The sequence below is a fragment of the Pelodiscus sinensis genome, chromosome 12 (genome assembly GCF_049634645.1).
Source record: "Pelodiscus sinensis isolate JC-2024 chromosome 12, ASM4963464v1, whole genome shotgun sequence".
Lineage (NCBI taxonomy): Eukaryota > Metazoa > Chordata > Testudines > Trionychidae > Pelodiscus > Pelodiscus sinensis.
The window spans coordinates 33,979,594-33,994,816 of record NC_134722.1 but is presented as its reverse complement, the minus strand read 5'-3'; the positions used below and the strand labels follow the sequence as shown (position 1 = coordinate 33,994,816).

Here is a 15,223-nt window from a genome sequence, read left to right as displayed (position 1 = left end):
GTAAGTTTAGCAGAGTTCTTAGTTTTACCATTTGACATCCATTCATTTTAAAAATTTATTAGTTTTTTGTCTCTGCTCTGAGATATTTAATACTTAAAGAGTTAATTATTGTTATAATACTGAATGATACAGTGTCACTTTAATCAATTGTCATGATTCATCTGCACATAATGTTTATTTTTAGGAATAAGATGTATTTCCTAAAACTTAAAGAACTGCATAGAATTAGTAATATCTTCTAACTAAGAGTGACACTAACCTAATTTGGAAAAAATCTGAACAGTATTACTAGTAAATTATTATTAGAATAATCAGTTTACAGAACCTGAGACTGTTGGATCTGATTACTAACAAGTATATTTTTATCTTTTGTAGAAGCACGGTATTTCTTTAAATGCTAATAAAGCCCTCTGAGTTTTTAATTTTATATTCAATTATTTTTTGTCAGTTTCATACTACAAATAGCTGTCTAGACATATTTGGCAATATTAGGTAGCTCTCTGGTGCTTAAGAGCCAAATTTTGGTTCTGTTGAATCAGTTGGAAAACCTTCAGTGACTTTAATAAGGAATTGGGTCCCCTAACATAGACTCTCAGGGTATGTCTATACTAGCCCCCTAGTTCGAACTAGGGAGGCTAATTTAGGCATTCGAAGTTGCAAATGAAGCCCGGATTTAAATATCCTGGGCTTCATTTGCATCTTCCTAGGCGCCGCCATTTTTAATTCCCCCTTGGTCCGAACTCCATGCCCGCGGCTACACATGGCACGGAGTAGGGAGTTTGAATTAGGATCTCTAATTCGAACTACTGGTACACCTCGTTCCACGAGGAGTAACGGTAGGTTGAATTAGAGATCCTAATTCGAACTACCTACTCCGTGCCGCGTGTAGCCGCGGGCAGCCGCGGGCACAGAGTTCGGACTAAGGGACATTTAAAAATGGCGGCGCCCGGGAAGATGCAAATGAAGCCCGGGATATTTAAATCCCGGGCTTCATTTGCAACTTCGAATGCCTAAATTAGCCTCCCTAGTTCGAACTAGGGGGCCAGTGTAGACATACCCTCAGAGTTCAGACCCCAAAATGTTCATGTAGTGTACATAGTTAACACATAGTTTATATAATTCAATTCAGTCTGAATTCGTGCTGAATATACAAAGTTGGAATCTTAAAGAAATGTACTCCTGCATGAAATGTGTATCTAAGACATGACAAAAGAATATTGATTTACATTAGCTATTTGGTTAGAGCAAGCTCTGTTGCAATTGATTAATTTCCCATCTGGCAAACAAAGGCAGTGATTGTCTGGAGCAGGAAATGCCACCTGAAGAAGTATAATGAGATGCTAAATATTCCATTTTCTTGTGGGGTGGAGAGAGGACTCTCTGCTGGCTTCCTCTAGCCCTTCCCATTCCTTACCTGATTTCAGAGCTCAGGATCTAGCCTCAGCAGTAACAGCTACACTGCTATCTTTTAGCCCTGTAGCATGAGCCCAAGTCAGTTGATGCTGGCTCTGAGATTCACTGCCACTGAAGCTTTTTTTGCAAAAATATGTATAATCATAGAATCATAGGACTGGAAGGGACCTCGAGAGGTCATCGAGTCCAGCCCCCCGCCCTCAAAGCAGGACCAAGCTCCATCTACACCATCCCTGACAGATGTCTATCTAACCTGTTCTTAAATATCTCCAGAGAGGGAGATTCCACCACCTCCCTTGGCAATTTATTCCAATATTTGACCACCCTGACAGTTAGGAATTTTTTCCTAATGTCCAATCTAAACCTCCCTTGCTGCACTTTAAGCCCATTACTCCTTGTCCTGTCCTCAGAAACCAAGAGGAACAATTTTTCTCCTTCCTCCTTGTGACACCCTTTTAGATATTTGAAAACCGCTATCATGTCCCCCCTTAATCTTCTTTTTTCCAAACTAAACAAGCCCAGTTCATGAAGCCTGGCTTTATAGGTCATGTTCTCTAGACCTTTAATCATTCTTGTCGCTCTTCTCTGTACCCTTTCCAATATCTCCACATCTTTCTTGAAATGTGGCGCCCAGAACTGGACACAGTACTCCAGCTGAGGCCTAACTAGTGCAGAGTAGAGCGGCAGAATGACTTCACGAGTTTTGCTTACAACACACCTGTTGATACAACCTAGAATCATATTTGCTTTTTTTGCAACAGCATCACACTGTTGACTCATATTCAACTTGTGGTCCACTATGACCCCTAGATCCCTTTCCGCCATGCTCCTTCCTAGACAGTCGCTTCCCATCTTGTATGTACGGAACTGATTGTTCCTTCCTAAGTGGAGCTCTTTGCATTTCTCTTTATTAAACTTCATCCTGTTTACCTCTGACCATTTCTCTAACTTGCTAAGGTCATTTTGAATTATGTCCCTATCCTCCAAAGAAGTTGCAACCCCACCCAGTTTGGTATCATCTGCAAACTTAATAAGCGTACTATGTATGTATCTTTAGAGTTCCTCCTATTAGCCTCGGTGATAGGGGAGAGGCTACAGCCAATCCACATATCCAGGGTAGCCAACAGCCTCCGCGGGACCCTGGGTAAGGTGAGGGGGTGCAGTTCCATACTCCCAGGAAGGGCAGGGCCTCAGATGGAAAGGCCCCCCCGACCCCTGACATCAGCCATTTGGAGCATGCAGTGCTTTGGTGCTCTGGGTTGTGATGTAAAGGGCCCAGAGCTCCAGGCACTGCCGCAACAGCTGGGAGCCATAAGCCCCTTTGAATCATCAGGCCCCATGGCAACAGCTCGCTTCTCTCCCCCCCCTCTTCTGCCCCCATCAGTGGGCCTTCATATCTCTTTCTCTTCCCCACCTGATGGTGGAAAACCTGACTTGGTGTTGGACCTGCAGAGGAAGTTGAATTGTTGAATTAGTATTGTGGTGGAGTTGAGTGGGGAATGAGTGACTGATGCTTCTTGTCTATTCCACGTGCCCATTTTTTGTGTGTGTTTGCAACTGTGTTAGAGCTGAAATTCCAGAGAACAGTATGCGCTTCTTAGTTCCCAGAGCACATATCAGAAATCACTGGAAGTAGAGAGGCAAATGATGAGAAGGAGCAGATATCGATGTGTACCTTGGAAGAGTTTAAATTCTTTGAATCAATGAGTATATGGGTTTGGACTGGTTCTTAATTTGCCTGAATCATTTATTACTGCTTTCCCTAGCAGTAATGATTCTCTGAAGAGCTATACAGAACATTATCTATTCTAAGTAGTCTCTTAATGGAGAAGTTTTGTGTGTCCTCTCCTACCTTTAGTCACATAGCTCTTTGGTCATATTTCCAAATTGCCAAAGTAATTTCTTAGGTAAATGTGATACGGTGGATGCTCATGTTTTCTGTCCTTGAAACAACTTTTCACAGATATACACTAAGTGCCATCAAAAGAACAATGTAAACATTTGCTTACTGCTAAATTAGATCTGAGGGGCTAATCTGATTTCCCCACACCCGCAAAAAAATAGCCTCCCAAAACTATGTGGTTATTAAAAAAAAAAAAATCTGTAGAGACTTTTGTTAGAGCAGCCTCATAGCCTTGCATAGAAATCCAGGAGAGAGCAATTTGTTTTCTAGCAGACCTTTAAACACCATTTATGCATCCAATGTAGACAAAGATGGTAATATTTTTAAAATGCATTATCTGATCATGGTTTACCAGAAGGGGGAATATTGTCTTTGTCTACAGCATGCAAGAAGCCTGGAGTCAAATTCATATTATATTTCACCCAGACAACATCAACATGTCATTTGTATATTCATGTCTGAATTGCATGATTCAAGCCCAATCATGCACACACTGAGCTATAATGTCATGTCAACAGTTCACACCTCATCTACTTATGTACAGGCAGTCCCCGAGTTACGCGGATCCGACTTACGTCGGATCCGCAGTTACGAACGGGGCACTTCCTCTCCCTGGTCTCGAGCAGACCAGGGAGAGCAAGCAAAGCGGCGGCAGAACGCGCGGCCAGCTGACAGAGTCTGGGCTGTCAGCTGGCTGCGCGTTCCGCCGCTCTGCTGTGCTCCGCTCTGCTCCCCCTCCCCCTGATCTGCAAACCATGAGGGGGGGGGGAAGCAGAGCGGAGCACGCGGCCAGCTGACAGCCCAGACGCGTCTGGGCTGTCAGCTGGCCGCGCGTTCCTCTGCTCTACTCTGCTCCCCCTCCCCCTGGTCTGCAGACCTGGGGGACGGGGAGCAGAGCAGAGCAAAGCCGCAGAGCCCGAGGGCAGCAGGATAGCCACGGCGCGTCTGGGCTGTCCCGCTGCCCCCGTGCTCCGCGGCTTTGCTCCGGACGCCTGTGGTACAGCAGCTGGGGCGCTGCCGGTTGGTCCCGTAGCGCCGCTCTGGGTGCCACTGGACCAACCCAGCAGCACCCCAGCTGCTCTGCCCCAGGTGTCCCCTAGTCAGCAGCTGCTGAAAATGACCAGTGGCTGACTACAGGAAGCCCCTGCCCCGGGCTTCCTGGAATCAGCCGCTGATCAGTTTCAGCAGCAGCTGACTTGGGGATGCCTGGGGTTCTTAAGTTGAATCTGTATGTAAGTCAGAACTGGCGTCCAGATTCAGCCACTGTTGAAACTGATCAGTTTCAGCAGCGGCTGAATCTGGACGCCAGTTCCGACTTACATACAGATTCAACTTAAGAACAAACCTACAGTCCCTATCTTGTACGTAACCCGGGGACTGCCTGTACTCATACTTAGAAACAAGGATCTAATTCTACTGTTATTGAAGTTGATGGCAACATACTCATTAACTTCAGCAAGAGCAGGATCAAAACCAAAATATATACGTTTCCTCGTGTGATATTTATTTACTATGAAGAGTGAACAATTTGGGAAGATATATCTTAAATACAGATCCATTAACTTAAAAATTAAACTTTGCATAAATCATTATTGAGATGAAATTGAAAGTGTTCCTCTCTCCTAATGTTTGGAAGAACTCAATTCTGTAAGGTGCAAAATACTTTCTTCTCCCCTCCTCCCCCCCACTTCTGAGGGCTTGAGAACATTATGCATCCTGCTAGATTGAGAATCTAGAACTAAGCACTATTTTGTAAATTTGAATTGGGTGCCTGTAGTTAATGCTAGAGTGAAATTATTGAAACAGAAAAACTAAATTAAATTGCTAATATTTGTATCTGATCTTTCCTTCCTAGTTCTCGATTCACAAGATGATAGTGCAGTAATTGGAAAGCTCAAAGTAACAGTGGAAGCCCTCCATGCTCTGCGCTCAGTCTATGAGGAGCACAAAGATGACTAGGAGGCATGAAAGGAAAGTTTACCTACAGATGCTGCTTCTCCGAGTGTAAACACATGCTTGATAGCTCTTCTAAGATAAGATTTTTGTAATTAGTACAGTATATTTAATGTATAATTTATATGAAACGGATGCTTATTTGTAGTTGTAAAGTTTTGTATACTTTTCAGTCTGTTTTTATATTTCCCCCCTAAGGCTAAGAATCTCTCCACAATGGACAGCGTCTTGTAAATAATTAATACCTACATGATTGAATGATGTGCTTTATTTGCATTTTCAACATTTTTTCTTACATAAAACAGTAATAAAAATGCAAGTTGAATTTTTAATTTTTAATAAAAAAGCTTAAGCCTTGGAAAACTGATTAAAAATACTTTTATGTTATCCCTAATCACCCCACTAAATGGAATGCCTGTGATTAGCCTCATTAAGGATTTTATACTGTGAAGATTTTATTAGAAGCAATATATGAAAATTACTTGGATTAATGTGTTAATCTGCCTCTTTAAAATGCTAATATCCATTTTATGCACATTAAATCTCAGTATGTGTTTTCTTTGATGCATGCAGTTTCTATCAATTAAATATAAAGAATGAGGCTAGTTGAAAGACTTATTAAATTACTGCAAGCTTTTTTTAAATAACTTTTGCCCTTCTACTAACATTATAAGCAGTTGTTTATGATTATCATGATTTGAAGGAGTGGGAGGGTGGACTCAGTTTCATATACAGTAAAAGATTTACAGTTTTGACCAACAGCAATCAAAGCACAGAAGAAAAATATAAAAGAATCAATCAGATTCTGTTCCGCTTAGTTTGAGCTGTAGGGACAGGCAAATGTTTTTTTATCACTTTTTAAACTTACATCAAACACATACAATGATCCTTGTATCTGGATAACCAGTGGCTAGAAAGAAGCTTGGAAAGTTAATTTTCTAGCTTTTAACCAATCTCAATGAAGGATTTAATTGATATTTTTAATGGAGCTGTGAATCAATGCAGCAAAAGAATTGTCTCTGGAGAACTAGGATATAATGCATTTCATTTTTTAATTTACTTTATTTGTCATTTTCTTCAAAGGATTTTATAAGCTGTGGGTTTTCACTATTTGCAAACAGGCTATGTTTCTTCATAAGCATATGTAAAGTATTCAGAGAGATAAGTAATTTATTAAAATCTACCTAATTTGCCGTGATATATTAAATCTCTGCTTCAGTGATCACAGACCATTTCATTTAAAGAATTAGGCATTCGTTCTTTGTGTGATTAAAGCTCTGGAAAATGAGTTCTTTGCTCCTATTTGTGAACATTCAGAGCCTGCTAATGGCAAGAAGATGGAATAGATTATGAGACAATTCATTACAGTTCAACAATAAAAAAAAAGAAAGCAGCTATAATGCAAAAATGCAAGTTTGAATATCTGCGTATAGTTTGAACCATCTGTGCTCTAATAGTTTTAATAATGCCTCTTCATCTTCAGGAAGCTTTGAAATGACATCCATACAATATTAATTTGTTGATGTACATTGTGAGGCCAACGGAATATATTCTGACCATAGATATCTCTAACTACTACCATGAATTGATGGGTGCCACCATTTTAGAGTCTACCATCTCTGGGAGCATTACTGCTCTCATCCAGACTTTGTAAATCCTCACAGTTCAATCCTCTGGAGCAATCTGGAGACCACAGGCGGCTGCATTCCTAAACTCCTCCATTCTTGTAAACAGCCATATGTGCCTGACACTTGGGCTGGCTCTTAATTCATAGTTTTGGATGCTATTTCTAGCTTTCTTTGGCACTGTGCATCTGTATTGTCATTAAGTCAGTTATTATGTATTATAGTAATTTAAAACAGCTAGATTCAACACGGAGATTAACCGAGTGGCTTTTCAGAAATTTAGTTGTGGTATTCTGCAGGAGGTTTATATTACTCTGATTCTTGCAACCCAAACTAAATATCTTCCACATAAACAGAGAAGTGAGTTGCATTGATTTCTGTGACTATTTACTGTGTTACAAAAGTATTACTAATGCTTATTTTCTTCCGAAGTAAACCATGTGGTAAAATTAGAAAATCTACTCATATTCGTTTTACATGTTCATCACCATGTTCATGTTACATTTATAGTAATACCGTTAACATTTAATCTTCACCATCTGAAGATGGAAACTGAGGATAAACCATCATAAATTTATTACACACCAATGTCTATAATCAGTTACTACAGTATATTCCAGTTGATATTCGGTTACATCATATTAATCGTTCTCAGTGACTCGGGCATTAACATTTATAATATGCCTTAGATTCCTAACCATATTTCATTATAAAGAAGACTGTTTTCTAGTTTATGATTTAAAAAAAAAATCCCAATTTCTCTCCATGTTTGTTAATAGTAAGACATGTTTTTTAGTGTGCATTTTCCTAGGAAATGGACTGGACCATATTACACCTTGTGCAACCTACACGTTCAAAAGTTTCTAGGAACACTTTCTTCTGCAGTAGGTAATTAGTACTTCCAACCTGCTCCCTAGGCAATTTATTCCAGTGTTTAACCACCCTGACAGGAAGTTTTTACTAATGTCCAACCTAAAACCTCCCTTGCTGCAGTTTAAGCCCATTGCTTCTTGTACTATCATCATAGGACAAGGAGAACAATTTTTCTCCCTCCTCCTTGTGAAACCCTTTTAAATACGTGAAAACCGTTATCATGTCCCCTCTCAGTCGTCTTCTTTCCAAACTAAACAAGCACAGTTCTTCCAGTATTCCATCATAGGTCATGTTCTCTAGACCATTAATCATTCTTGTTGCTCTTCTCTAGACCTTCTCCAATTTCTCCACATCTTTCTTGAAATGTGGTACCCAGCACTGGATGCAATACTCCAGCTGAGGCCTAATCAGCGCAGAGGAGAGTGGAAGAATGACTTCTTGTGTCTTGCTCAACATTCCTGTTAATGCATCCCAGAATCATGTTTGCTTATTTTGCAACTGTTTTACACTGTTGACTCATATTTATCTTGTCCACTAAGACCCCTAGATCCCTTTCTGCAGTACTCCTTCCTAGACAGTCATTTCACATTCTGTATGCGTGAAACTGAATGTTCCTTCCGAAGTGGAGTATTTTGCATTTGTCCTTATTAAACTTCCTTCTTTTTATCTGAGACCATTTCTCCAGTTTGTCCAGATTATTTTGAATTATGACCCTATCCTCCAGAGCACTTGCAACCCCGCCCAGTTTGATATCATCAGAAAACTTAATAAGCTTACTCTCTATGCCATTATCTAAATCATTGATGAAGATATTGAACAGACCCCTGTAGAACTCCGCTTGTTATGGCCTTCCAGCATGACTGTGAACCATTAATAACTACTCTCTGAGAACGATTATCCAGTCATTTATGCACCCACCTTATAGTAAGTAGCCCCATCTAGGTTGTATTTCCCTAATTTACTGATAAGAAGGTCATGTGAGACCATATCAAATGTTTTACTATAGGTTAGGTATACCATGTCCACTGCTTCTCCCTTATGCACACAATGTGTTATCCTATCAGAGAAAGCTATTAGTTTGACATGATTTCTTCTTTACAAATCCATGCTGGCTGTTACCTATCATCTTATTATCTTCCAGTTATTTGCAGATGAATTCCTTAATTACTTGCTCCATTATCTTCTCTGGCCTAGATGTTAAACTGACTGGTCTGTAGTTTCCTGGGTTGTTCTTATTTTCCTTTTTATAGATGGGCACTATATTTGCCTTTTTCCATTCTTGTGGAATTTCTCCCGACTTCCATGACTTTTCAAAAATGATAGCTTATGGCTCACATACATCCTAGAATACTCAATAAAGTGATAGATGAGGTGTTTCATAAGGCCCTGGTGACTTGAAGATGTCTTACTTTTCTAAGTAATTTTTAACTTGTTCTATTTTTATTTTAACTGCTAAACCTACCCCATTTCCACTAGCATTCGCTATGTTAAGCATTCCGTCAAACTTCTTGGTTAGGCATCAAACTTTTTGGTGAAAACCGAAACAAAGAAGTCATTAAGCTCCTCTACCATTTCCAAGTTTCCTGTTATTGTTTCTCCCTCTTCACTAAGTAATGGGCCTACCATGTCCTTGGTCTTCCTATTGCTTCTAATATATTTGTAGAATGTTTTCTTGTTACTCTTTAGCTAGATTGAGCTTATTTTGTACCTTTGCCTTTCTCATCTTGCCCCTGCATACTTGTGTTTTTTGCTTATATTCATTCTTTGTAATTTGATCTAGTTTCTACATTTTATTATACTCCTTTTTGATTTTTAGATCATGTAGGCTCTCCTGGTTAAGCCAACGTGGTCTCTTGCCATACTTTGTCTTTCCTACGCAGTGGAATAGTTTTCTTTTGGGCCCTTAATGAAATTTTTTAAAGCATATTTTAAACTAAAGTTCTGTAGTCTAACACAGTAAATTCAAAAACAGCTAGTAGTCCTGTGGCACCTTAAAGACAGACAAATATATAGATCATGAGCTTTCGTAGGTAAAACCCACTTCATCAGATGAGTTGGAGTGGAATTCTGTAAATTCAGAAACCAACAGTATATACCTGGGGCTGGCATATGCCTGTTAAATGGCTTCATTACCGATTGAATGGCTCTTTCACAAGCTCAATATTCTGCTAATAGGTCTTGCAAGCTTTTTCACTTTCAGGTTACCAAAAGCCTCTCTGAAGGAAGCAGAGCCACAGAACAGATGTATAGGAAGAGGCAGGAGGGCATTAAGATCCAGTGCCATAAATGTTCAGATGCCCTACACAACTTCATATTCTGTATATGTGTAAGGATGGCCCTGGCCTCAGGGGAGCAAGGAACAGGCACCAGTGGTGACCAGCAGTGCAAATGCTGGTCCAGAGGAGCAGGTGCATTCGTGCAACTCAGGTTGAACCTCTTGTCTGGGACTCTCTGGGCTGGCAATATGCATGGTCCGGGGTGTGGAGCCCCCTTGGCTCGGGCAACTGAGCAATGGCAGCCCCTTCAGCCCCAGGACAGCGGAGCCCCGACAGCCCTTGGGAGCACATGGTTATTACTATTCATTGTATGGATGTTCACAGTAGAAAATAAACTTTTAAGTGGAAATGTAATAAATATGTGTGTCTACATACTAACTCAGATATAAGGGTATACTTGTTAATTTGCTGCTCACTCAGACAAGGGTTTTGGGGTCTGAGGCAGAACGAGTATCTGCAATAAAAAAGCCCATTTACACCATCTATCTCTGGGTCACCTGTTCTTTTGTAACAGGTGCATCCCATGGAGGAAAGGGAGTTGGGGCTGGCTGCAGGACCCAGTGCAGATACATGGGGTGAGAGGAATTGCAGCCCCTGGATGCCCAGAAATCCCCTTCAGAATCTCCACCTACTTCCTCATCCTCTTCTAATTAAGCCTGCCTTTCCTCAAGTACCAACATTTAAAAAGTATTAAAAAGTATTTCTACCATTTTTCATTGCGAATATACAGTATTTTAGCTACATACAGGGTTAAATAGGCTTTTTGTGGGCTTGGGCACCTAACTACCACTTATAATGTTACAAAAAGACTTACCCAGGCTTGTTCCCAGGCTCTGGGCTGGCAGGGAGCCGGGGGGGGGGACACAGACCTCCCATTGGCACTCCCTAGGCCAGGCTGGGGGAGAGGGTCTGGGGGGCAACCGAGGAGTGGGGGGGCTGCACAGTCCCAGAGATGAGTGGATGCTGTGCCGGCCTCCCAATAGCATTCCCCAGGCCTAGCCCAGGAGTTGAGAAGGGGTCTTGGAGGCAAGCCCTGTCCCCAGCTGAATGCTTCCTTGGTGGTGTGGCTTCCCTCAGTGGTCACTGAAATATAGCTGTCCCCTGCACTTGCTGCCCCCAGTGGAGACTGTAAGTATAACATCCCTCTACTCAGCCCCCTCCCTTTACATGTTATAGAAAACAATCAAATTCCAGGCACATCCTTTTTTCCTGGCACAACCAAACCCTGACCTTGCATTAAGTTAGGATAAAAGGAAGCTGCAAACCAAATTTGGTGGTCTCAATTCTGACTATTTAGGAGGAGTTCTTGAACGAATGGACTCGCAGACAGACAGGCAGACGTACTCAGATAGGGTATGTCTACACTACCCTTCTAGTTCGAACTAGGAGGGTAATGTAGGCATACCGCACTTGCAAATGAAGCCCGGGATTTGAATTTCCCGGGCTTCATTTGCATAAGCGGGGCTCCGCCATTTTTAAATCCCCGCTCGTTCGAACCCTGTGCTGCGCGGCTACATGCGGCACGAACTAGGTAGTTCAAACTAGGCTTCCTAGTTCGAACTATCGTTACTCCTCATTCCACGAGGAGTAACGGTAGTTCGTGCCGCGTGTAGCCGTGCGGCACAGGGTTCGAACGAGCGGGGATTTAAAAATGGCAGAGCCCCGCTTATGCAAATGAAACCCGGGAAATTCAAATCCCGGGCTTCATTTGCAAGTGCGGTATGCCTACATTACCCCGCTAGTTTGAACTAGCGGGGTAGTGTAGACATACCCATACAGATGCACATGTTTCTAAAATATATATGTAGATTTCTATTGGAAAATGAGCTCTGAATTCTAAACAACAGACTTATAAATGAAACACAACCCAGTTATGAACTGGGGACTTCCTGTATTTTTGTCTAGCCTAGAAAAAAGCTTAAAAACATGTTAAACTCTCTAGTCGTTGCTAACACATTTTAATAGTTCTTAATTTAAACATATTAGCTAATATATGTTAAAACAAACTTTTTTCCTAGTCTTGACAAGGCCTTCAAAAAGGGTAAATTGTTTAGGGATGTATACAGAGAGGTCATGGGTAAGCTGAGTTGGGCATGTACAGTACTCACTATATTCACCTGCCTCTTTTGCTATGCCACATTATATCCCTCTGCATTAGCTATTATGGTCTGTAAACCTCCTTTGTAGCTTTATAGTGAATCCAGGAATGTGGAGGATTTCCTTTGCCATGTACAGCAACAACTGCATGGTTGTTCCTGTAGGCTTTCTGGTGTTTGTGTCTGTATGCACAGAAATACCAAATCAAGGCACAAAGTACTTGAATTTTGATCTACCACTGCATCTCAGATAAACTGTCAGGTAATTCAGGAATAACTTAGGGTCAAGATACTCCATAAATCTAGACAGTAATCATGTAAATTAGTCAATTATGCTTTATGAAGACTTGCCACTTATTGTATTATGCATTTATATTATTCTATATGACTTATGGAATTGTCTGAATTGAGAAGAGTTTGAGGTTTCCTAAACATGACTTCAATAGCACTTTTACAGCCAAACACAATATTACTAATATAAATATTTTTGGTTAGAAAACATCATTTTGTTTTCAGTGTACAATAACACATTTGCATAATGTCGCAAAAACATGAAGGATAACCAGGCCAAATAACAGCTGTTGCTTTCAGTTTTCCCAGGTTGTATTTGACATGATCACTGCATACAAATCCAAGTCCTCCTATAATTGTGCCACATATATTCATATGTTTGAAGGCAAGAAAAACTTCAATTTATATACAGTTGGGTAGTCTAGTTTGTATGCAGAAGTATACTAAGATTTCAAACCAATTTTAATTTGAAAATGATTGTGGGCTTGGGGCTCTTGACCTATGAATGGAGGCTGAGGCAACTGGGTTTATTTAGTCTGCAGAAGACAAAAGGGAGGGATGATCTGAAAGTAGCATTCATCTACCTGAAGGGCAGTTCCAAAGAGGATTGAACCCGACTGTTTTCAGTGGTGGCTGATGACAAAACAAGAAGCACTGGTCTAGAGTTTCAGTGGTAGGAGAGGGGTCTAGATTGGATATTAAGAAAAACATTCGCTAGGATGGTGGTGAAGCACTGGAATGGGTTACCTAGAAAGATGGTAAAATCTCCTTCCTTAGAGGTTTTTATAGCCCAGCTTGACAAAGCCCTGGCTGGGATGATTTAGTTGGGGTTGGACCTGCTTTGAAAGTCCTATCCTAATTGTTTATGAATTCTAAGAATCTTCTATGATTCTTCTATTTTTTTATGTATTTCACAAAAGGACAAATTAGTTTTATTTTATGAGTTGATAATTCAAACTTTAGGCCTTAATAACAAGTACTAAGCCCCAGTTCAGTGCATGGATGAACTGCAATGCGGGGTTCTGTGCATGCAGAATAGGAATAACGAGTTCAAATACTTGTATATTTTTGTAAAGTTTACTTTTGACAAGGTACACTAAAGCAAGAACACTACTTTTTCATTTTTTATATTGCTGATTAACTCATATAATTATATATATATATATTTGAAACAGGGAAGATAAATGTTCAACAAACTGATTGCTCAAAGGAAGAATTTGGTTTTCCATGTTGTATGTCTTAATACTGAAAAAACAACTAGCAGTCTTCTGGCACCTTAATCACTAACAAATATATCATGAGCTTTCGTGGGTAAAACCCACTCTTAATACTGAGCAATCTTACCTGTTTACAGGATGCGAAAGAAGTAGTAAACTTAAAAGAGATACAGGCAGTCCCCGGGTTACGTACAAGATAGGGACTGTAGGTTTGTTCTTAAGTTGAATTTGTATGTAAGTCGGAACTGGTACATATTTTAGGGGAAACTCTAGCCAAACATTTCTCCAGAGCTCAGTTTTATTCTCCCACACCTCACTTCCCTCAGTCCTTTATTCTCAAGCTGAGGTGTCTGCTGAGAAAAGCCGCTCCGCGTCTCCCTGGTCTGCGGGGGGAGGAGGGGGCGCTAGCTTCATGTCTCCCTGGTCTGCTGGGGGGAAGCAGCTAGTGCGGGGTTGCCTCACCCCATTTGTAAGTAGGGATCTGATGTAAGTCGGATCCATGTAACCCGGGGACTGCCTGTACAATAAATAATGAGCTGAAAATGCAATGTCTTTTTTTTTTTTTTAAACAGATAAGTGAACTCATTAGCAGGACTTGATCCTATAAAAACTATGACCCATATGAGTAGTTCTAATACTCACATACTTTAGTTAACTATATGCTTAAACACAAATGTTAGACTTTTTGGATATAAGAAATTTACCAATGATTGAAATGCAAAAAAAATTTAACCTTAAGGATTTTCCTGAATCAGCGTCAAAGTGCTCAGCCCCTTGCAGAATGAAGTAGTTAATTAATGTTAATGGGGTTTAGTTACAAAATAGTTGTCTCTAAATTACAGGCAGTCCCCGACAAGATAGGGACTATAGGTTTGTTCTTAAGTTGAATTTGTATGTAAGTCGGAACTGGCTCCAGATTCAGCCGCTGCTGCTGAAACTGACCAGGGGCTGACTACAGGAAGCTGGAGGCAGAATTGCTCTGCCCCCAGCTTCCTGGAATCAGCCACTGATCAGTTTCAACAGCGGCTGAATCTCGAGCCTGGGACAGAACAGCTGGGCTGCCAGGTAGGTCCCTGCAGGACCAACCCGGCAGCACCCCAGCTGCTCTACCCCAGGGTCCACAGCAAAAGCATGGTCTGCTGGGGGGGGGGGGGGGCGCACTAGCTGCGCCCCCCCAGCAGACCAGAGACACGGGGAGCAAAGCCGCAGCGGCGGCAGGGTGCCGCTCCTCTGAGGCTTTGCCAGAGCAAAGCCTCAGAGGCGCGGGACCACTCCGCCTCCCCGGCTTTGCTCCCGATGCCTCTGGTCTGCTGGGGACCGTCTCCAGCAGACCAGGGACACCGGGAGCAAAGCCGCAGCGGCGGCGGAGTCCCGTGCCTCCCCGGCTTTGCCAGAGCAAAGCCTCAGAGGCGCGGGACCCCTCCGCCTCCCCGGCTTTGCTCCAGGTGTCTCTGGTCTGCTGGAGATGGTCCCCAGCAGATCAGGGGCACCTGGAGCAGCTTTTCTCGCCCCGGAGGTCGATGTGGCGGGACCGCTGCACTCTGGGCGGTCCCGCTGCCTGCGAGCTCTGGGGCGA

General features: G+C 41.8%; 1 protein-coding gene across 3 annotated transcripts in view; it reads left to right on the top strand.

Moving 5' to 3' along the window:
- RPGRIP1L (RPGRIP1 like) overlaps positions 1–6,557 on the top strand; it is a 171,832-nt gene extending 165,275 nt beyond the window's left edge. For all 3 annotated transcript variants that reach the window (XM_075940280.1, XM_075940279.1, XM_075940284.1), the window contains one exon: positions 5,172–6,557. In XM_075940280.1, the coding sequence (XP_075796395.1) occupies positions 5,172–5,275 (104 nt within the window). In that variant the 3' untranslated portion in view covers positions 5,276–6,557. The remainder of the gene's footprint in view (positions 1–5,171) is intronic.
- Positions 6,558–15,223: the final 8,666 nt, after the last annotated feature.